At 40.8% G+C, this 24,720-nt stretch overlaps 1 protein-coding gene across 1 annotated transcript in view; it reads right to left on the reverse strand.

Annotated features, from left to right (window-relative positions):
- Positions 1 to 24,720, reverse strand: part of smyd3 (SET and MYND domain containing 3) — a 74,174-nt gene that overhangs the window by 36,472 nt on the left and 12,982 nt on the right. Inside the window, exons 2-5 of the mRNA XM_053426480.1 lie at positions 22,483 to 22,546; positions 22,282 to 22,389; positions 21,528 to 21,585; positions 21,264 to 21,418 (exon numbers count right to left, since the gene is read on the reverse strand). Of these exons, the coding sequence (XP_053282455.1) occupies positions 21,264 to 21,418; positions 21,528 to 21,585; positions 22,282 to 22,389; positions 22,483 to 22,546 (385 nt within the window). The remainder of the gene's footprint in view (positions 1 to 21,263; positions 21,419 to 21,527; positions 21,586 to 22,281; positions 22,390 to 22,482; positions 22,547 to 24,720) is intronic.

The raw sequence follows: 24,720 nt of genomic DNA on the forward strand, positions 1-24,720 counted from the left end.
GAGAATCAGGGAGTGAGGGGAAAAGACAAAGAGAAAGCATGAACACACACTTGCACAGGTCTGAAGTCAACAACAGTAGGAGGCTGTCTGGAGCCCCATTTACCAGCAGCTCCATACAGCATGATGGCAATACGACACGCACGCACGCACGCACGCACGCACCAACATTTTACTTTAGGACATGTAGAAGGAAGTGGTTTAGGCTTCTCATTTAAAGATATCCAGAAATAAAGTAAACAGATTATTTATGGTTTGGGCAATTTTTTTGCAGCATAGCACACGTCATATAGACTCTACAGATATAAGACACGGAAAGGCTTGTCAGCACAGGAGCAACCAGTGTGTGTGAGCATGTGTGTGTGGGTTGTGCATTGTGCTGGAAGAGCATTTTTTCTGCTCAGTGGAGCTCACAATCACCAGCTGTACATGACACTGAGGAAGCAGCCGTGGTCTCACCCTGTCATCACCAGGAATGTTGGGTAAGTGGTGTGTCTGGATGAGCTCGGTAATCCATGGTGACAGCGTTTTAAAACTTTGTGTGACATTGAATTAAGGTAGGACGAGACTTAGAGGACAGAGGTGAGCGAGAGAGAGAAAAGACACTGACGAGTTCAAGAAAATAAAAAAAGAACAAAAAATGTAGAAGGAAATGGTGAAACAACAAGAGTACGTCATTACCCAATCAGTAGAACACCTCTGCTTGTGTGTTTGCTCATGTCTTTTTATACTTATGAGGGCCAATTTTGGTTCAATACCATCATTGTGAGCACATTTTCACAAATTCAAAAGGGCTGTTTAAGGGGTTAAGACTTGGTTAAAGGTTTAGATTTAGTTTTAGGTTAGGGTAAGGGTTAGGCATTTAGTTGTAACGCTTAAGGTTAGGGTGAGGGGCTAGGGAATGCATTATGCCAATCAGTGTCCTCACAGCTATAGAGAGACAAGTGTGTGTGGTACGCTGAGTTATTGATTCATAGATCCCCTAAAGGAATAGGATATTAATGGTGACCTCTGCAGAGGAGGAGACAGAATGTGGTGGGTGAAGGGATATGCACCAAGAAAAGAGAGCAAACAGCAGAGCAAGGAGCTACAGCAAGACAGATGATGGGAGGTTCACACTGGACTCACATGAACGTGTTGCCGCTTCAACTGAAACGCTGCTCATTCACTTTGAATGCGTTGTTGAACTGCATTGCGTGTTTGCCGTTAACACTCAAGCGCAGGCACTAGCTAATCAAATCCTGTTAATGCAAAAGAGGAAGCAGAAGCAGCTGGTAACCCTTTGTGTCTATCTGGTTATGGTTTCCTGCGAAACTTCTGTTTAGCATTGAATAGCATTAAACTGATTGTTGACAATCTAGCACCACATGTTGGGCCGTGAATGCTTTAACGCTTAACACCGTTAGACTGGGTTAGACAAATACACAGGAACACACAATCACACCTAATATTTACAATTTAAATATCAGTGTAGTTCTTATAGAGAACACCATTCATTCTCTAGACTGTAGAGTCTCCGTTCTCACACACAACATGCTCACTTTACTGCAGGGGCTGAAATTTAAATTGGGACCATACGGGCTCTGACAGTTTGGAACAGGAAATGATGCTGACAATTACAATTACAGGTCACAGCTTCACGTATCATTATATGCAACAGTACAGCAATTCTCCGCATTACATCTGAATTGCAGACAACACCACAGTAAGGAACGGACAGAACTAATGTGAGCGGGTGGGGGAAGAGAGAGAAAACTGTGCCTGCTGCATTCTACCCAAATAGCATTTCCAATATCATCAAAGCAGGATAAAAAGTAGTAGTAGTAGTGGTAAATGAATGCACCGGTGGTAGAAATTCCTTGTACAGCTATGAAAAGGAATACTCCCTCTTCCACTCCCTCCATGCCTGTCACATTCCTCTTTCTTTCTCCACAAAATTTTCCCTTCATCTTCCCCTCTCCTCTCTCTTCATCACATCCCCCTTCCCTCTTCTCATTGCCCATTCCTTCAGAGAGGTGGTAAAACCATCTGATGGTACAACCATAGCATGATGAAAGGATGAGAGAGTAAAGGGGAAGGTTGGGGGAGTGGAAGGGGTGAAGTGAATAAAAAGGGTGTGGTGAGCGGAGATTGGGATGTGGAATAAAAGATCAAAAACCTCTAATCTCAGGGATGTCAGATAAGTGGAGGGAAACCCACCAAAAGAAAGAGAGAAAGAGAAGAGGTGTATTTTCTCACACAGACGCTTAGAGACTTCAAATTAAAAGAATTCCATAAAATCCAAGATAAGAGATAACTCATATAAAATTTCAATCAGGACTGAGGCAGGGGGAAGATGATTGATCTGTTTGTCTTCGATCTATCTTACTTTAAGAAGAGACTAAAGTTTGGGGAATTGATCCATCTCACTATTGTACAGCTGCATATTTAAAATGGTCTTAACTGGCCCAAGCAGAGGTTGAAGCGGTTCTCTGCACATCTGTTTCAGCTGAAAATAGAACACAGCAGTTTCAGGTCATCAAGGTGGCATATTTGTCAGAGACTGTCATCTTTTTTGGGGATAAATATTTTGTTATTCTGCCATCTTGTTTTCTTATTCTACCCAATCGCTATTCCTTCTACTCTTCCTCTCTTCCTCAACCTCCTCTTCTTCTTCTTTCTACTATCCTCTCCTTCTCCGCTCTTCTTTCTCATCCCTGGCAGAAATAGTCTCTGTGTTCTCTCACCTGTGAAACTAGGGGATGTCCTTGACTTACAAGGACATTACCACACTATGTGCTTTGTGTGTGTGTGTATGTGTGTGTGTGTGTGTGTATGTGTTCCGTCCAAGGCAGTATATTTTATAAACAGTAGCCCTGCAGTACACCCTTGTTGCCATCTGTCATGCCACTCACACTATCTTAGACCAGTCTGTCAATATCAGTGTGATTATATCCATGCCATTATGTGACATCTTTGCCATGTGTTAAAATTGGATTACATGTAGCCTGAAGCTAATGACATTTATTTGACTGATGAATGCACCCAAATACTCACAAGCAATCCAATACAACGCACACGCATGCACGCACACACGCACGCACGCACGCACGCACACACACGCACACACACACACACGCACACATACTGTAATGCTGACCGTTCATCAACCTATCATGTTCTTTAATGACAAAGTGACTGCTGATACATCAGTGCACATTGTACACTAATGGAAATGTTCTCATTATTAGAAGACATTTTGAAGTAAAACTTGTTTTTCACCGTCACAACATCCCTGGGAGCTGTCAATATTTGCCCTTTGTTTTTCCTAGCAAGCTATTTGCACACTTATTTTTCGCACTTTAAATTTGCAGTGTGTAGAATCTAGTGACATTAAGTGGTGAAATTGCGTGCGGCAGCTGAACACCCCTCACCTCACCCTCCCCTTCCAAACATGAAAGAGAACCTGTGGTAACCTTCAGTTTTATAAATAAATAAATATAAAAAATTTCAATTTAAAGGGCCCATTCCAGGGGAAATAAAACAACAATTTGTATAATTTAGATGAAACACACTTGTGAAAACATCAGCTTTCTGTCTATATCCTAAATCTTAAACAGTGAACCTTTAAGCGCTTTACATATTATCACTGCCAAAACATTGTTCTCTATCTGACTTTATTCAGAAAATGGTGAGAAAAATAATATTCTTGTTAATGTTCTTGTGTAAAAGTAGAACAGAGCCATGTTGGAGTGAATGGATTGTATGGACATCCATTTATATAGACAGTATAAAGGCCGAATTATAGTCAAGTTGGACGCACGCACACATGCACGCAAGACACGCAACACGCCCCTTTCGTGCCCTCTGCGGGCTTGCGTGCGTCCCCCAATTTTTCTAACTACACGACAAAACGACGCGAGCCTCACGCAGCCCGCAAGGCTTGTGATTGGTCTGCTTACTACATCCCGTCCGGAGTCTAGTTTCCGGTTTCATGCCCCACAATACGCGGAAATCACGGAAGATTTAGAAGAACGAATATGGAACAAATAGAAGAGCACTTGGCAGAAGAGATCCGAAAGTATGACCACTTGTATAACCCGTCACTGACTGGCCGATTTGTCCGCCAGAAATAGGCTATGAGGAGCCGGAGTGGCGATGTAAATAAACAGTCGACGAAGAAGAAGACGTCTCTTCTTTGTGGGTTTTGTCTTTGAAAAAAAACGTTACTCCGCCTAGGGTTCTGGCGGTGAATTGCGTTGCAACACGCGCAACACGTTAGAGAAGCATAAACCAAAACGAGTCCGTCGATGCAGCTGCGTGGCCTTCCGCGGTTGCAGTCGCAGGACTATAATTCAGCCTTAACACCACATGGACTCTTGCAACTATACAACAAACTGGCCTTTAGAGTAACACAATCAAAGACAAGTTAGACTAATCAAACAACTCAGTGAGAAAATGGCCAAAGACAAAACACTGATTTAGAATGTGCATACCTACATGAAAAGCAAAGCTGTTATCCAATACCACAAACCCATTTTCCTCTTTAGCTGAAGCTGTTTTCTGTGTTAAAGGAAGGTCTGCCTCCTCTGTCACTCTTGAGCCTCTAAGACTTCAGAGGACATTACATTTAAAAATATATCACCTGAACATTTAATGAATTACATTATGGGGATTGGTCTCCATGATGTGACTTTGTAAATAGATTTAGGTCCACACTACATGAGTTGTATCAAGACACACAAACACACACACACACACATCAAGAGTCTATCAGCATTTAAAATGCATATGCAGACACACAAACACACAGTGCAGACATACAGTTGCAATCAGAAATATTCAACCCCCTCACCTCAATAGACATTATAGTGATGTGGATGACAGATAATGACAATAAATGACAAAAAAAAACTCTAACAACAAAAGATATTTATTGATGCTTATTTTAGTTATTTTGACAGAAGAATTTGACTTAACTTTGAAGTTCAAATGAAAAATGTAACTCTTTCAACACATGTGCATATTCAGTATTATTCAACCCCCCAGCTTCAGTACTTTGTGGCGCATCCTCTATCTTTTATAACTTCTAAAAAATATTTTCGGTAAGTGCGGACAAGCTTCTTACACCTCTCGATTGGAATCTTTGCCCATTTTTCAAGTGCAAAAGCCTCTAGATCAGTGATGTTTGATGGCTTCCATGCTGCAACTGCCTTCTTTAAATCCCAAAGATTTTCAATCAAGTTTGAATCTGGTGACTGTGAATGCCACTCCAGGACGTTCCAGGATCTTTTTCTCAACCAAGCTTTGGTGGACTTGTAGGTTTTGCTTTGGATCATTGTCTTGCTGGAAAGTCCAATGATCACCAAGGTTTAATTTGTCAACAGAAGGCATCACATTCCTCCTTAAAATGGCCTGGTATTTCTGTGAATCCATGATGCCATGTACACAATAAAGATTGCTAGTTCCTGCCGCAGAAAAGCAGCCCAACATCATCTTTGACCAACCTCCATGCTGGACTGTGGGGATGGTATTCTTCTGGTTATAAGCCTGGCCTTTCACACGCCAGACATACCGCTGGTCCATACATCCAAACAGTTCCAGTTTGGTTTCATCAGTCCATAGAACTGTCACCCAAAACTCAGTAGTCTTATCCAAATTCCTCCTGCATATTCTAGTCGACTTTTGATGTTCCTTGTGGTCAAGAGCTGAGTGTGTCTTGAAGCCGGCCATGAAGTCATCAGGTCATCCTGTAGGTGTCTTGCAGTCACACAGGGGTTTATCCGAGTTGTTCTGACTAAGTTGCTGAGGGTCCTTGATGAAATGTTGGGCTTTCTTCCACGGCCAGGCAGGTTTGAAGCTGCTCCATCAGTTTTAAACTTCCTTATAATGTTCCCAATTGTGTCTCTTGGAATATAATTTTTGGGGGAAATCTTCTTCTACCCAAGGCCTTTCAGGTGTGATGAAATAATCTCCTCTCAGCTTTTGTGGAAGCTCCTTTGTCTTTCCCATGATTGCAACTCACCTTGAATACCTTCATGGGTGGGGTTTATATATGCATCACAGCTGAAGCAAATGAAGGATCAGTATAGATTTCCCAAAGGCTTAATAATGTTTCAACTCAACTTTAGGACAAACTTTAAAAACAACAATATTATATAGGGGTTGAATAATTGTGACATGGCTATCTTAACAAAATATACTGCTACACACAAATAATACATCATGCATTTTCCGTGTTGATTTTCTGTATCACTCAACTCATAAAGAAGTCATCTGAAGCAGAATCTTGCTCAAAGAGTTGAATATTTCTGATTGCAACTGTAGGTGCTTTGCAGTAGAAGTCAATTAAAAGAGCTTCACATTGTAATTACACTATGTTAGATATACTGGCCCACTGGGACCTGGGTGTATCTATGTTTGTCCTTCCTCCTTGTGTCTTCTTCCACTCCCACTCTTTAACTGTCTCTTCATCTCCACCTGGGCATGTTTTGAGGAGGAGCTCATTTAATCATAGATCCCCTTTCATCTCGCTTAAAAAATAGGTCAAACACAGAGATAGTTGTCTGCTATTATGCTTTTAAGTGAGGTTGAATGTAAATGTAATGTGTATCATATCAATGGACAGTGCTTAATTTTAGAAATGTATTCTATCTAGCAATTGAAGTTACATTTAAATGTAAATCCATGTGCTCCTCCCCTTCCATATTTGTATCATCCTCTTTCTTACCCTGTTTGCCTGGGGTCAGAAAATGTGATGGTACCTTTAAATCTGCTCTACCAGATTCTATCATTATAAAAATACAATGTCATACCAGTGCACATACGTACACAAGGACACTTTTTGAGACCTGAAGGACACATGTTTAATATTTAGGCTTTTAAAATTCAGTTTCTGAACAAACTGAAGTTGTTCAGAAACTGGATTTTGATGTTTAGGTGTCCTTAGAACTGAACCAAAGCTTCAGTAGAGTATCTAAGATAAAGAGCTTAGCCCTTTCAACTATTGGGGAAACACTAACAAGAACATTCCGGACTTTAATTGCCTTGTTTGCATGGATGTAAATGCTAGATGGCATTCCTTTGAGAAACTCAGTGTCCGAGAAGAGGCCTTTATGACTGAGTTCAGGTATTGGCGGAGTGACATGCCCTTTTAGGCTGTTTGAAGACCAGACGTGCAAATGTACTCTGGACCACCTATAAGCGTTTATGTGTATGAAGGGAGGCCCACCAGAAAGGTGAAATATTACCATGGCCTGTATCCAGAATTGTTTGGCATACTGAATCAGTAAAAGGTCAGATTATTCCAATGTTGTATGGTGCAAAAAGGAATAATAGCACTATCAGAGGGGGTTTGCAGGTCATCAAACATGACACTGATGACCTTGGCTAAGATGAGAGATGAAGGAAAATTCTGATGTTGATATTTAGCTGGAGATTGATTGGCTGGGATAACTAAGAGCCCTGTCTTAAAAGGGTTTTGTTGAAGTTTAAGTTCATTCATATAGATATGTCTAAAAGATAATCAGACATTTACTGTATAGTTGTCTGCCATGAATAACAGTTGTAGCTGGTTATCATCAGCATAGCATTGTCAATAGAAGCCATGAATGGATAATATACCCAGGGATGTAGTTTATAGTGCAAAGTGAAGGGACCCAAGAACTAAGCATTGGGCACAGTTGTGGGGAGCGGGTGGGATAGGGGTGGGATGTTTGTCCTTGCCATGACACAATGAAGGAATGCCCAGTTAGAATTGATGCAAGCACTTGGCCCAAGATGCCAATATCAGAGAACACAACTAGCAGGAAGCAGTGGTTCACTATATCAAAGGTTGCTGATAGGTCCAGCAAGATAAGAACTGCAGACTGAGCTGCAGCTCTTGCTGCCTTCGGGCTTCTTTTCACAGATAACAGAGTTGTTACAGTGGAGTGGCTACTCTCAAAGCTTGACTGATCTGGAATCTGGTTCAAGGAGGGAGGAGCTCTGACAACATTTTGAAAACTGACCCTTTGATAGCCTAAGATAAGAATGGAAGCAACAAGGCCCCATCAATATTTCATAACCTTTTCCTGGACATAGGGCTGTGACAGTAACCGTGTCACCGCGGTCATGTGATCCCCTACCGCAGGATTGAGCTCATTACCATCATCACTGCAGACAATTTTACTGAGCCCCAGGGAGCCATGCACAGCTCCACTGCCCCAGGCTGAGAGTACGGAGCCGGGGCACGAACACAAGGACCCACGGACAGCTTCACTGCCAGGACTTAAGTGTGCACATCCCAGCCAGAGTGACACCAACCCTGGGGCAGACACCCAGGTAGCCTTGCACAGCTCAACTAAGTCCTCTTACAGTGTTAATTTATGATTATGTGTGGAGGGTAAAAAAGTATTTTTTTTCATTTAATGCTCCTTTCTGTGTGCACTGCCAACAGAATTGAATCCCCCAAGCTGTGACGGTAAGAAGAAATCCATAGTGTCACAGCCCTAGCTTGAAATCTTCATCCACAGGTGCATGTATCCTTATTTTCACAGTGTTAATACAAAGTGACATTTTCATTGTCATGATAATTTTTATCGGCTGCTTGTGTATAATTTTGAACTGAGGGTGTGGATGTACTTGATGCTTTGAATGTTGTACTGTCAATAACAAACATTTTCTCATCTTTGCATTTCACAATTGTTGATTCAAGAGAATAATTTACTTATTTGTGTATAAGAGAGACTTCAACATATCCAGAGTTAAGAGGCTCTGGTTTAACGATCTAAGTGAATGGTCTAAAGTGCACAGAGCTAGTGCATTGAGGGCGTGTCCTGGTTAAATGGCAAAAAAAGAGTGCTTGGTTCAAGAGGGTTGTATTTACTCTCAGACTACAAACCAATAAAACAGGGCCATATCCCATTCCTTTTAAAAGGCACAAGCACTTGGCAGTTTACCGAATTGCTACATGCACCTGGCAGATTTGCCGGATAGTGAGATAGAACAATTCTCTGCAGTAGAAATGGATCAGCACATGAACACGGTGACAGTGTGCGAGGAGACCAGCTGCGTGTTTAACAAGCCAAGTAGATGCACATTGTACATCTGCCTATGTAGGAGCACATTACCATCATGATAATGCACCACTGACTTCACACAGGTTTACTGTGCGTAGGTCCATTGCTTTACAACACCTTGAGGTAACCATGCCACAAAACGACCATGAGTGCTCAGATTGGTGTATTTTGGTTTTAAACAATGTGGACCCTGTAGAAGGAAATAATTGTTAAATCAATCTGATCAATCTCGCAAAGATAGATCGCTTTGTACTTAGTGCTGGGTGTAGGACCGGGCCCAAAGTGTCATGGTTAACAGTCCCTCTTTATCTCCATGGTAACACTAGCCACTGGGAGATGGGAGAGGAGCGAAAAAGAGAGGTGGGACTTACAAGAGCCAGTGTGTGTGAGTGTGTGTGTGTGTGTGCGTCTGTGTATGTGTGTGGGTACTATAGTTAGTAATAAAAAAAATTGTAACGATCACACAAACAGGTGTTATAATTGTGTTACGCAGTACAGTGGTAGATACACATTAGTTTTATATAGTAAATATCCCAAAGTCATTGGTCTGGTTTAAGTGGAAAGGAGAAAGACGAGAAAAGACGAGAGGAGTGGATGGGGGGAGAGGAGGGACAGAGGGCAGTGAGCAGTAAGGATGACACATTGGTTGACATTACAGTAGACCGCAAACGTGTGCAGATTCCATAAGATTCCACACTATAGCTGTGTGTGTGTGTGTGTGTGTGTGTGTGTGTGTGTGTGTGTGTGTGTGTGTGTGTGTCTCCAAAATCTATATAATTAGCATCAGGAATAGTTTGATAGTTGACACCTTGCAAAGCGATAAACAGCTTTCAGAACCACTCTTTTATCATTATGTTCACTATTAAGCTACGGCAAGAAGCATGTTAGCTTCCCTTGGTATGAAAAAAACGAGAGAAACAGGTATAGCTTGCATGCGTCTGTCGAAAGGTCAGTTATTATCATGCATTAACAAGGCTGCAGCGGCTACCTGGAGTCTTGTTGTCACCATGAGGTCACTAGGCAACAGCTAGCAACAGCTCTCTGTCAAGAAGGCACACGAATCCAGAATTTTGTATTTTTTACATAATTGAATTAGTAAGCTTCAGAGCTGCAGAGTATTTTTGCTAATGTGCCGGCCTCACTGTTTCCAGTCTTTATGCTAAGCTACATTTGCATATAGAAGTGAGAATGGTATCGATTTTCTCATCCAACTCACCCATCAGCACAAAAGCAAAGAAAACTCTTTTCCTAAACTATAACCTGTTCAGAAGCTGTACCGATGAATCATGTAAATGGATAAATCATTTGAGAAAATATATGGTAAACACTTGTGTTGTATAATTAATATACTTTTTTAAACAGCTTTTATAACTGTTATTGTTATATTATTGATATGTTTTGCAGTAACTCCATATTTGAACAGAAATGTATTGTTTACAAGAACATTTACTCAAGCCAGAGAGAGTGTGTGTGTATGTGTGTGTGTGTGTGTGTGTGTGTGTGTGTGTGTGTGTGTGTGTGTGTCACTCAGTCTTAATGGTGTTTCTAATGAGTTGCTGGATTTAACAAGAGGAAGCACTGCATGCAGGCCCATTAACAAGGAGAGAGCGGAAACCATAACTACAAAATACAACTGGGCTCTCATCTCCGCAGCCACTGCAGGACCACAAATTAAAACAGGCAAGCAGATATACATTTATCTGCTGGCAGGTGACTCTAAAAATAAGCGGCTGCAGCAAAAGGGCGCTTTGGGTTTCTATTTTTTTATGCACATTTGCACTTTAAAAGATGACAAAAAAACACAAATGTCACAGGCACACGACTTGAAAGTCTGCAAGGTGCGTCATATTGTCCCTGAATAGAACTGACGGTGTCGTGCTTGGCTGTTTAAGAAGAGGAGACAGGGAGAGGGAGATGAGAGACAGATGAGAGGGAGAACGAGGGAATGGACCCTGAGGAAACTCATTTATATTCAGGATGGAAATAAAAGGATTGATGGTTAAGCATTCTTCAGCTGGATACTTTACAGGCTCCTGTGTCTTTCTTTCACGAGATGGCGTTCACGGAAGCTTTACATAACTCGTTAATGACGTGCAGAGAAAGACAGATGAAGCGCGAGGGAGGATGGGTGAGTGGGTGGATGATACTTGAACTTGTGACAGTACTTGAACCTGGGCACCTCAACTTCAGTTCACTGAGAAACATTTGAAACTTATTTCATGAACCGAAACACTGATTTCAAACCAGCTAAGACTTTCTCAAGATGATTCTCTTCTGTCCTTGTAGAGAGATATCACACATTTTATTTGCATTTGACAAGGAAATTAAATATGATTTTATATTTCAGACAGCACTGATACTTCATTCAGAATGTTTAGCTAATGTGTGCAGAAGATTTCCAATCATTAAGTGTGTCGGAATAGCTTGTCCCCCCTTATCAGGCTAATTAACTGTAAACACTGAAGATGTGTTCTAGTCTGTTGAACTGTTTCGCCCACACACTCATAACCAGGCTCCGCTAACAGATTTGAAGGGACTACATGTTTTTCGTTTCAGCTTATACTACTAAACAACCTAATCTTTGGAAATGCATTATTAACAAAAACAAAATCACAACCAACAGTTGTGATTTTGAGTGGATTTTGAGTGGAAAAACAACTTCCACTTGAGTGGAAGTTGTTTTTCATTTTCTGTAACAGGGATCAGATTTCATGGAGCACTTGGTTAATTGCCTAGAGTTCTAGAAATTATCAACACCACTAACGGTTATTATAAACAGCCCCAATATTATTACAAAATATTGAAGAGAGTGTTGGACTCAGTATCACTAAAAAGTGCCGCCAACATATGTATAAATGGAAATCTGAGGACTAAACAGTACTAAGTAGTTCATCTTACTACACACCATTTCTATTCACCAACTGCTGAGAGGAACTTTTACTTAAAAGATATATCTTAAACTTTTGTGACAGTGCAGGATGCAGAGGATTACACTGTCTCTTCTACTCACTTAAACATTACAAGAGTAACTTCTCCCACAAGAGTTTTAGATCCCTAAGACACATTTGTTAGACTGCAGTGTGCAGAACCATACTTTAAGCTCAATATTTACTTTTAAAAAAGTATGCTTTTTCAACATCATAGAGCCCTGCACAAAACTAAGCTCTACATTCTACTTTCTTTGAGTCTAATAGCCTACAACAGTTAAATGTATAAATGCAAAAGTATGCTGTCTCTTTCCTCTGGACTGATGGGTATCCTGCACAGTGACCTGTACACACTTTTTTTGCTCTTGTTTGGAGTTGTAATCATAATACAGGCTGAAACACGATCCCAGTAATCATACAAGTAACACTGTGGACAAACATACAGAGGAAATAACTAATCTAAGTTAACACCCAGACATCCATGTTAGTGAGCCATGGTGTGTGTGTGTGTGTGGTTGCGTGTGTGTGTGTGTGTGTGTGTGTGTGTGTGTGTGTGTGTGTGTGTGTGTGTGTGTGGGCTGTCCACAATGACTAGAAGTCAGTGAAAAGCCCAATAAGGATAGCTGTACATTTATACATATTTCATATATTGATATATACTGTAGATATATAAAAACACATATGTCTCTGAATGGTAAATGCCAAAGTAAGCCCAGGGTATAACAACATTAGCAAGGAAACAATTAGTCGTCAGTACCAAAACACAGGCTGTGAAATATAACAAATAAGTGTGGGTATCAGTGGCAGACTGGCCATCTGGAGCACCTGCACTTTTCCCGATGGGCCACTTGAGCTGTTGTGAAAAGATTAAAAACTGTCTCATGCTGTGTGATCTTGCATTAGTTTGGCCTGCCATCCTCAGACAGGTGTGTGTGTGTGTGTGTGTGTTCGTATCAGTGTGTGTGTGTGTACGTGTCCGTGTGCAGTAGAGATATAAATTAGAGGTCAACTTGAACCCTCTCCCCAGAATAACACTTTGACGATTTTTTCATGGAACGGAATAACATAATAAAAGGTCTGTTGTACATTAATGGCAGCACAATGACCGAGTGTCACTGCTCCACCCCCTTCCGGTCTCATAAAGAATAAGTGACATTTCATGGGGTCTTCAACAGTTGTTTAGATATCAGGAGTTAATCACATGCAACCAGATATTTTGAGCAAATGAGCCTTCAAATGATCGGATAGGGCCATTGACCCATAGGTGTGCAAAGTGCACTTGGAGCTGACCAACACAGGAACAGTCATCATAAAAACCTCATCACACTCAGTTTATAGCTGTCCTATATAGAATAAATGTTCAATTAAAATAAATTATCTCAGGTGAACATTGAAATTACTTTGACTCAGTGAATGGAGCCTCCATGTAAATCTATCAGTCCACACGTGGCTGGTTGATTCATTGCAGCTTTCAGCCAATTCAATTTGTGATGTCATTTAAAAAAATTCTACCAGAGTTGGAATCTTGTAGATGTACAACACATATCATTGAACCTCAATTTTACAATGATTTATTGTCAATTTTACTTACTGTATTTTTTTTTCTGTGATTTATTTTTAAGTCTTGATAATAATAATGTGAACAGGTTCTGTAACAGAGCTGTTTTAATAGATGGTTCAAGTTACAGTCCCTCATCTCTCCCTGTTAATAGTGTAATTTCAGTTCCTTGTCGTTGGGCAGCAGCATGGACACAGTTGAGCTATCAGCAACAGGCTGGGTAGACTTTATGTCAGCTGGACTGATGATAGATGGCTGTTGAATATTGATTTCTCCCTCATTAACATTCAAATGGCAAATGTAACAGTAACAAGTGAGCCGAAAAGCACGGTTTCTGAGACATCAGTATTTGCGACGGCCCTGGTAACATGGTTCTTCATTCATTGATAGCCTGAGCCATTACTAGACACCCAGCCTTTATCTGTCCTGAGTGAGAGGACGGACAAAATCATGAGGACAGGAGCCGTGTAGTGTTCAGTTCAAAGGCTAACATAGATCGAGGGGTGACCAACCAGGGCAAACAACAATGACACCCCATGTATGGTTATGTTGTCCTGGCTGCTGATCGCTACACAAAACCACAGAATTATATCAGCAGTTCCTCACTGGAGTTTAGATAAAACTACAACTTAATCTGTTTTTTTTTTGTTTTTTTATTAGCGCACATTGTGGCCAATTAATGGGGAAACTTAGAATCAACCATGTTAAAATATCTCTAAGAGATAAAGTATGAAAGACATGAAATTTATGACTAAAGCTGCTTTCAGAGGCTGTGTGTGAGAATGCAAATGTCTGAGTCAGTTGCTCCGAACATTCTCTGGAGTCTCTTCTTCCAGCCAACAAGAATAAACTCTGGATAATGTCCAAATGAGCCCATGTGACAACACAGCAGGATATTGTCTGGAGAACTCACAGCAAGCGAGTGGGTGTGTTAATGACGTTTCAACACAAAACAGACTGAAAAAAATAAAACAAAACAAGAATCTCCTGCTGCGCTATACATACATGCAAAAAGTCAATGTCTGAAAATGGCTTAAGTCCCCATCAGTAACTCCTAAACAGTCACAGTACATATATAATAATCCTACTATTGCTACAAGAGCTGCACGAGTTTGGATATAAAGCGATTGATGATTTTCTTCCTTAGAAACTAGATCATGAATCTCTTCTCTCTTTTTATTGTAAAGATTCATTGCACTCATTTAAATGGAAACGCCAAAACATATTATGAACAAGCGCATCAACTTCTGACACAAACTGTTTCAGATGACGAAAGAGATATTTGGACAGCTTAGAAAATTAAACCACAAGAGAAACAAGTCAAGAATGATTGAGGGTGATGAGAGGCATCCTGTCACCTCCTCCTTTAAACTGCTCCCTGATCTGAATGGCGTTTTCCATCCCCCTATATACACAAAGCTGATGGAAAATGTCCTTTGTTTCACATGCTACTAAGTTTTTGTCCAGTCGGTCTGGACCGAATGTCCATCTCCGTCAATTAAGAGCTACTTAAGGTGCAACGTAAGAGTAAGGGGTGGTTATATCTGCTGATGTTTTTGGTTATATTGCTGTTTGGAAAATGCTCTATGATTATTGCTGCAAACCAATTTCCCTATGGGGGCCAATAACAAAATATATGAATATATTTGTTGTAACCAGCATCAGCAAAGTTTATTTCTATTATTTGGTCCTTGCACAAATTTTCATATTCACAGGTGTTTGTCAATCACTCTCACTGTGTTTGATATTTTCCTCACTACCATGTTTCTGCTGCTCTGCATCACGTCGCGTAAAGCTGCATTGTCATTTACCAGGAACGATGCAGCTCACTGTATGTCCCTAATGCAAATGCAGCAAACTAGTTAGATGACATGGAAGTTTGAAGTGAAACTTCACTTGTGCAGGTCTACATTTCACTTGGGACAAGCAGACCTGTCCCAGGTCGCAGTGAGATTAACCTGGCTCAGATATCTCACGTTCTGGAACATCCCATCTGGAGGACTTCAAGGAAATTAGACAAAATCCACAAACACTCACACGCTTGTATGATACCGGCCTCAGTCCCTGTTTCCGTCCCCCCGGAACCTCCAACCATCAGTAATTACTGGAAACGCTGGAGCAATATAGGCGAGAGTGGAGAAAGCATGAGGGAGGATAAAGGAGACGAGAGAGATAGTGGCTGTCGCAGCTGGAGCCAAAAGCTGTTCATTAAGCCAACCCCACCCCCAACTTATACTCACACATGGCACTGCAGCACACGTTGGACCAGCAATACAATACACATTCTGTATACAACATGCTGATCTCCTGCAACATTCTGCTCGTCCAATCAATCGCAGAATTAAGTAGCATCAACATTTGCATTCAAATTTATTTTCATTTTCAGTCCCTCCTCCTCCAGTCTTGATTCCATCTCTCCCCAGTTCTCTTGTTATTTTCTTGCCAGCTGTCCATTTCCCTCCGTCACTTTCTTCTTCCTCACTCTTCATTTTAAGACTTCATGTCCATGCCTCGTCTCCCAAACCCCTTTGTTTGCTACAATCTGTCTCAGTTCCTTCCTCACCCTCATTCCTTTCCTCCCTCCTTCCTTCATTCACACTCTCTTTTCCCAGTTCACTCGTTTCCTCTTCCCTTCTTCATCTTCGTCGGTTTCCCATGAGCCCACACACACAGCCAATCTAAGTCAATTAAACAAACGTTTTTTGTTCTCTCTTCCATTATACTGTCTGTGACTGCATTCATGATGGACATAAAGTCATTACAGTAAGCTGTGTGTGTGTGCATGTGTGAGTGTGTGTGAGATTTTTGCAAAGCCTAAGCTAATTAGGTAGCACCCATGGCGCTGCCAGCTACAATGGCAGACCAGGGAAATGTTAGAGATAAGGCTGAACATACCAACATGTACACACAAGGATTATTGTAATGACTTCAGGCAAACACACATATGAAAGGCACAGACACATTTTAAGTGAAAACATGCGCTTTTTATCTCATAGATATTATTGTTTTCTAAAATGTGCAACAATTTCTTATTTAAATTATTAAAAAGACTAAATTGTGCACATAAATTATAGAAAAGTTTCCAACAATTTTCAAACCCAGAAAAAAAAAATCACAACTGTATTCAAGGTTACGAGACGTCTTTGAAACAAGTTTCCTGTCTCTGCTTTAACTTTCGGGGGAATGACGCATCACGAAGAAAAACACAAAGCTAGCCAGTTAGCCCGTCTATAAACTTTATTTATTTCCCTTTCCTTGACTTATTTCTTCCTTTGGTCATTTATTTATAAAACATACCATCCAGTGATAACTTTCCATTAGGTACACTAGATTGGCATCTGGTTTCCCATTTCGATGCTCAACAGATGGCCAATAATTATCAAGGAAAGTCATGAGAATAAATTACTCCTACACACAAAGAAAGCTACACTCGCTCATAAACAACACACATCTGTCCAGGACACAGAGAAATACACCTACACACGTGCTATTTAACAACAAAGCGCACACACACACACACACACACACACACACACACACACACACACACACACACACACACACACACACACACACACACACACACACACACACACACACACACACACACACACACACACACACACACACACACACACACACACACACACACAGCTTGTGCAATTGAAGCCAAAACAGTTTCCAGCAGGAGTGTAAATTTATTGGCTCCACACTCACATGGTATCAGGTAGTGTGTGAGTGTGTGTGTGTGCGTGTGTGTGTGTCTGTGTACAGCGGATCTGTGATAAATTGATTCCATACCTGGGTAATAAACAATACAACATACTTTTCCATGGGGAGGCGCCTTGCTTCCAGCATGGTCGAACGTGTGCATTTGTGTGTGTGGTCCACACAGTCACATTATATGGCATCACCTTCTTCCCCAATTTTGACCATTTTCCATCTTCTGCGTTTATTCTTTCCATAATCCTTTGTGTCACTATGATTTTACTTTTCTTTTTTCTTTTATAAAACTCCCTCTGTATTCCCTCATCCATTCTTATCGTTTCCGTACCCTCCTCTTCTCTCCTGTCTTTGCTCTAACACAAACACAGAGCTACAACAAATGAGGAACCAAAGTTTTTCTATCCAACCGGTCTTATCTATCTATTATGGGAGAAAACTACAGTCAACCTCAGCAATCAGGTCTGCAAAAAGCTTCTACTGATAAACTTTTTTAGAGTAAGATTTTGGGACTCAAAACTCAACAGTGCCAGAGACAAAGACAGTGTTTCCACTGATATAAGAATCAACAGGACACTTATCGTTACAGATTTTAGTGTTATCCTGGTTTGAATGAAGTCTTTATCAAAACAAATCAGAAATCATTGCACAAAAAGTCTTGGTGAGTGCACACAATGCACATACAACTCACACTGAACACCTCGTTGGGCATGTACTGGATGAGGCATATTATCTTGCTCCTGTGGCAGCTGTGCTTTTCAGTTTCCTGATGATTCTCTTTCTTGTTTTAGAACAAATTGATTCGGTTACATGCTCCAACTGCATATCTACAAATAATTATCATGTCGCACTGTGGAACAGACCGCCCACTTCATTCTGTGAACCAAGAGTGCTTAGCAAATTTATGCAGTTGCTGGCTACAGCATGAATTTGACGACACAGTAAATTACCATCAAGTACAAGTACATACTTTTAGACTTGGGATTTTTGTGGCACTTTAGAAATGCTTTAACTTTTCTGATTGAGTTGCTGCCACTGGTCGGTTAAAAACTCGGCCTTGGAGGTGTCAGTCAAACGATGTATACAGCACATATATAAGATGAAGTTTAGGGCTTGGCCTGAGTGTGAAGGAGAAGAGTCAGTGACAATGAAGTGGAGATATGATAGTGAGCAGGCAGAGAGCTATTGAAAGAGGCTCAACTGAGAAGGGTTAGAGCAGATGGAGAGGTGTGTAAGAGTTTGTTTTATGGGGTACAAACATGCTGGTCGTGTAAAATGTGTGAGTGAGAAATGGGTCTGAGAGCAGGAACGGCTGATGCAGCAAAAGAGTTCACACACAATTTGAAGCACGCAAGCACACGCCCATGCGCAGGCACGCACACACCCACACAGAGATACTGATGAGGACATGTATATTTCAGGAGGGATAAATATATATATATATATATATATAGTATGTATGTTAAACTAAAGATATTTTCATGTGTATTTTCATTGCACCACTGCAGTCTGACCAAAACACACACACAGACACACACAAAATAACCTTACTATAGTCCGAGGCAACACACTACAGACCAGATCCTGCTCCACACACACACACACACACACACACACACACACACACACAAACACAAACACACACAAATCCCAAAGGATCTAAATCACTGACCTGTGCTTCATGAACACACACAAACACACAGTGAATACATATACAGCATATACTCCTTCAATCCTTTCTTCCCTGGGGTATATTAAGAGCTGTAATGATGTTGCTGCATTACTTCATTGTATGTGCAAGTATGTGTGTTTGTGTAACATTACTGGTGTTGTGGAGAGTAGCTATTAACATAAAGAATGGTTTTACAGCACAAAACTATACACTTACAGTAATGACCTATTTTGTAATGCACACTGAACATTCCAAGTACACACTCATACACTTCTCATTTGTTATGTATTAAAGCCATTACGGAGAGGGAGCATGAGGGGAGGAGAGGTTGAGGGGAGAATGAGAGAGGGATGAAGAAGGGTTGCATGTGTAGAGACAAGTAGATAGAAGAATCATCAGAAACAGGAAAATACAAACACAAACAATAAAAAAAAATCAAATAGTATATATAATAATACATTAAAACAAATTTAAATATCCCCTGATATCGTTCACCGACCTGCAAAAGGTCCTTGAGGTTCATTGAGAGTAAGAGCCAAGCATTTTACAGATTCTTCACTCAATGAACTCAAGCAGAACACAACTCTACAATATCCAGGTACGTCCGAGCCCAAACACTAAAATAGAGGGAGTTGGGAGGATTCCCGAACCCGCACAAGATTTACAGCTTCATTAAACTTTTACTTTTGGTAGGTAAAAGGTACTTTTGGTAAGTAACAATGTTATCTTCACTTTAATCAATAAAATTAAGTCATCTGTCTGTGGCCCTCGCAGGACTGAAATAAACTCAACAAACAGTTTCTTTCCAATGAAATGGCTGGCGTAGGTGTCTGTCCCTTACTGACCTGCCTGCCTGCACACACCCGGCCTGTGCTCGCACTGCACAATGTCTTCAGCCGGGAAACACACTGAAGTAGTGAGGACAGGATAATATGAAGTAGTGTAGGGAATAATATGGTGTAAAGTCTCAGTGAGATAACACATCCGTGTGTGTGTGTGTGTGTGTAGGAGAGATCGCCCTCCTGAACATAATCAGATCACAAAATGTTCAACGCTCCATGCAAACACATCAGATTTACCTTTTGTATCTCTTCTCCAGTCTGTCTCACACAGACTGTACATAGACAGTAAAGTGACAGTCAAAACAATGCAGACATCTGTCATGCTCACTGCTATATGATTAAAATCTCATTCCCCTGGCTCTCATTTTTGAAAGGTATCACCTAGTGACAATTTATATTAACCGACAAAGTAACTGTGACAAACTTTGTACATTTCCTTTTCTCATTTCATCTCTCTCTCTTCCTCTCTCTCCCTCCCTCTATCTGTATGACTTCCTCCTCTCTTCCCTCTCCCTCGTCTCTCTCTCCCCTGCTTATTTATTTCTCACACACTCTTCGTCCCTTTCTTCTCTTTAATCCACTCAACGCTGTTCGCTCTCCATCTCCCTCAAACTGGAGCAGAATTCCCATCGGAATCTTGAGCTGCATTTAATCAGCAGTTTTTCAGCTTCACATCCAAACACACACGCGCACAAACAATGAGACTGTAAACTCATTATACACCAGTTTGTGTGATCTAAAGTTTGTGTTTTACCAATAGCAGGTGTGGTGAAATAAATATTGAAATGGTAGTGGTTTGTGTATTTTCATACATTTTTGTGGGGAACCTAAATGTCTGAGTGAAACTTCACAGGAACCCTTCAAGTAGTCCCGCCACTTCACTCAGTCAACCTCATGGTGGCGCTACGTAAAGTTATTAGGTTTAATTATCTGGGAACATTGATTATCCGTATCATCATTTCATGGCATGACATTCAATAAAATAAAATGTTTTTTTTGCTTTAAGTGTAAAACATACAACGTACAACCTCCTTCAGATCATTTACATAGGTGCTTTCAGTTCTCACACATACACAATCATTGTCATTGGACAAACATAATACAAACATGTTGAATTCTAGCTTCATGGAGCCACGAAGTCTAGAAGTCAGGCATCAGATCACACATTCTTTCACACATAACAATCTGCAGTTAAAATCCCGGTGAAGGCAGCTGGTGTGTTTTAAGAGAATAAGACCTGAGGTTGTTCTGGGAACACACACACTAACACACGCACACGCACACGCACACACACACACACACACACACAGGGTTCTAATCACAGATGCTCGAAAGATCTTCAACATATGTTGGGGTCATTCCAAACGCACCAGGGGATACTAGAGGCAATAACAGTTTCTAATGTCTTTGTGCACAGTGAGTTGCAGGGTTGTACTCGTCAAAATGTATTCATGAGCACATCAAGATGTTAACGTGTCTATTTGCATTGTGTTTGCATGTGCCCACCTTTGCAATGAGGCTGAGGGGTTCTCTGCAGGATGGTGGCAGTGCTGATGTTATTTCCTGTGCCAGGTCAGCTGCTTCTTGTTGTAGGTACAACTCTAACATAGAAGCCAGCTGAGACAGACCCTGTTTCTTCTGCTCAGACATGGAACTGAGGTCTGTGAAAAGATTGTAAAAGAAATGAACCTTGCTGTCCCCCTCAACGTCAATGTGCAGAGACAGATTCAAACACACACACACACACACATACTCGGAGGAGAGACTTACGTGATTCATGCTCCTCTAAAGTGTACAGCTCCTCACTACTGCCCTTAGATGGACTCAACTTTAGGGAAGAAAAAAACGATTGGTTCATTAGTATGTTAGTTTTAGCATCATAGTTATGACAGATTTTTTTGGGGTCGTCCATCATCCAAGACCTCAAGATCGCCTTGAGTTGACTTGATTTTGTAAAAACATCCAGTTACACTCAAGCATGAACTGATTAGAATTTGGTAGCCAACAGTCAAGAGCACTGTGACAAAAAAAAAACAAAGATCAACTGATTAGATTCAAAGGTCACAATTGCCTCATAACCTTGACACCTCAAATATGCCTTTGGGGAACTTCTTTGCATTTTGAAAGATCTTTGAAATATTTTCAAAGATTAACTGATTTGATTTAAGGGATTAAATGTCTTGGTGACTTCATGTGAGTCTCGAAAAATAAAACTGTTTGACTGTTTGGCAAAGGCATACAAGTGCAGTGCTGAGAGATTGTTAAACATTGCGTTTCAAGCTGTTAAATGGTTGAAATGAACTTCTCAAGCAAAGAACATCAGCTTCCAAAAGTGTTTCATAGGTGCAAGGGTGATGCTTTTAATCCTTCAGTGGAATTAACAGAACAAAATTCCTAAAAGCAGAAGTAACCAAGTCTCTTTATCACAGCACTGACGTACAGCTCTTCACACTTAACAAAACAAAACATTGTTGCTTCTTTCTTTGTGCAAATCATTGTGAGTGAGTAACATGGGAAAACGTACCAACGCAAAGATGAGTCTCGCAGCCAGACGGACTGAGTCAGTGGGAACTCGGGGTAACAGGCTCCGCAGACATTTACACTCTCTCTTATGGTCCGACCAGGCCTGTTTCTGCAGAAGAAGGGCATCTTAACTAACTGACACACACAGTAACACAGACACACACACATACATCACACACTTTCATTCTGACACACACTTTACCTGGCAAGTGATATTGCAGTAGCGAGCGGTCTTACACTGGGAACACCTCAGCAAGGTCTCACATCTAAACAGAGGGAAAGAAAAAGATTAGTTCATTCTACTTGAGCAAACCAGCACTGATGAAAATATGGTGATTCACCTGCTGAGTCACTGTTATCAAAAAGGACTCTAGACGCCAGAGATAGAAAAATATTCAATCTTTCCTGATGATAACTGACTCTGTGACTAGGGACGGGATGGACGCTTCAGATCTATGACCTCACAGACGACACACTGTCCTCACTGTTGCAGCATTTTAGTGTTTGAATAATAACGGTTCAGCTGGTCCACATACAAAAAAAACCTGGGTCATAGCTGCTACATTAACAAACACAATCCACATGTCCGCTCAAGCATCCTTTAAGTTCCTGTCAATTGACTTGACCTAATCCTTTTCTATTTGCTATATAGAACTGACTGTGTGCATCCATTATCTATCTTTATCTACCTACCCATCGCTCTTTAAGATTTTCATCTAAGAGAAGTACATAAGTGATACTCTCCTCATGGTCACTGTCCTGTTTTTCGAATCACAGTGCATGAGTCCATGCATTGTTAGCTGTACGCGTGTCCAGTTGTGGGTCTTATTTCTGTTCTTGTGTGTATGTACAGTACGTTTCCTACCACGAGGTTCACTGCCTCCCTTAGAGGGACATTGCTGTCCTCTTCAGTTCAGTCTGCTGCTTCTCATAGCCAATTACAGCCAGCGGAGAGTGAATCACACACACTAACTCACACATAGGACAAGATCTGAGTCACCGCAACTCTGTCATGGTGTGTTTGAGTACGTATTTCTGCATAGATCAGTACAATCCATACATATTATATAGGTAGTGAGCAGGGTTGTGTCGTGGGAACACAATGCAGAAGCAAACATAGAATCTAGGGGAGACGGCAATGAAAAATAACAGCAGCATCAAACGATCTACAGCTGTAATCAAGCCAGTTATCCTGCAAACTTCATGGTCTGCACCTTGGACGACAGGAAGACAGAGGGGATGCACCAATCCAGCAGTTCTCTTTTCCAGTCTATAACCTTGAATCTCACATTACCGACAGAATGGAGTTGGACCATGTCTGTGTTCACCAGAATAAACAGATTTCATGTGGTTTCTCTGAGCTGTGTGTGTGAAGCTTCTGCCAGATGACAACTTTAGTTTCATCTTATTAAGCACAGTCATGTTAAAAGTGTCTGTGCTTAGATGGACAAGGATTAACAACAAGTGACAAGCCAGAATGACAGTTAACTTCTTCAACATAAAGTATGTACATCAACAACCTTTTTTTCATGACGATATGACAACAAATGTCATTAAATAGGAACCGTGAATTTATCAAAATGAGAAAAATACAGAGGTAAAACGCAGTGTTAAATATAAAAATTACTTCACCGGGCAGTTTTATATCATATATCACATATTTCCACTTTCTGACGATTGTACTCATCAGCATCGCTCCCATGTATACTGGCAAACTATACTGCACGTAGCTCCACACTTTAACACTCTGGCTGTAGGAGATCAAATAACGTACACTGAAGGGAAAAGAACACGACAACAACAAATACACAGCACACACATTCCAAGCCACATTATTAATGGATATATGTGCGAGCCAAATGTGGTCTATTTCTGCACAGCATATAATGTAGAAGATGAGGTCACCGGTTCAGGTTGGACTCCCCTGGTCTTAGGTTTCTGTCGGATAATAGTTGCAAATCATAGACTCTATATAAAGATGGACGTGGTGTTCACATCAAGGATACTGGGAGTGGCAGTGTAAATGGTAGTGTACAACCTATTACAAAGAAACCAATACTACATAACACAATATACACAAAGGTTTTAAAATTACAGTCAGACTCTGTTGGATTTGCTTATGTTTCTGGACATTATTTCTAAAAAGAGAATTTGAAAGCAGTTTGCTCAAGTTTGACAACAAGTGTCACTTTTGGTAAAGAAAAAGAACATTGGACTAAAACGTAAATATTTTGCTATGGCAAGTATAACATGTCCAGTTTTGTTTTTATTGATTAAAATGAAAAGTTGACTTAGTATAACCAACATGACTCACGTGGACATTATTTTCAGTATCCCCACCATCTATCTGAGGACTAGACTGAATTAGTAGGCATGTACAGTTAGCATGGGTTAGTCAGGGTTAGCAGAGGAGCCTGAGGCTTGTTTGGCATAGGTTCAC

The sequence above is a fragment of the Pleuronectes platessa genome, chromosome 1, assembly GCF_947347685.1.
Source record: "Pleuronectes platessa chromosome 1, fPlePla1.1, whole genome shotgun sequence".
Taxonomy (NCBI): domain Eukaryota; kingdom Metazoa; phylum Chordata; class Actinopteri; order Pleuronectiformes; family Pleuronectidae; genus Pleuronectes; species Pleuronectes platessa.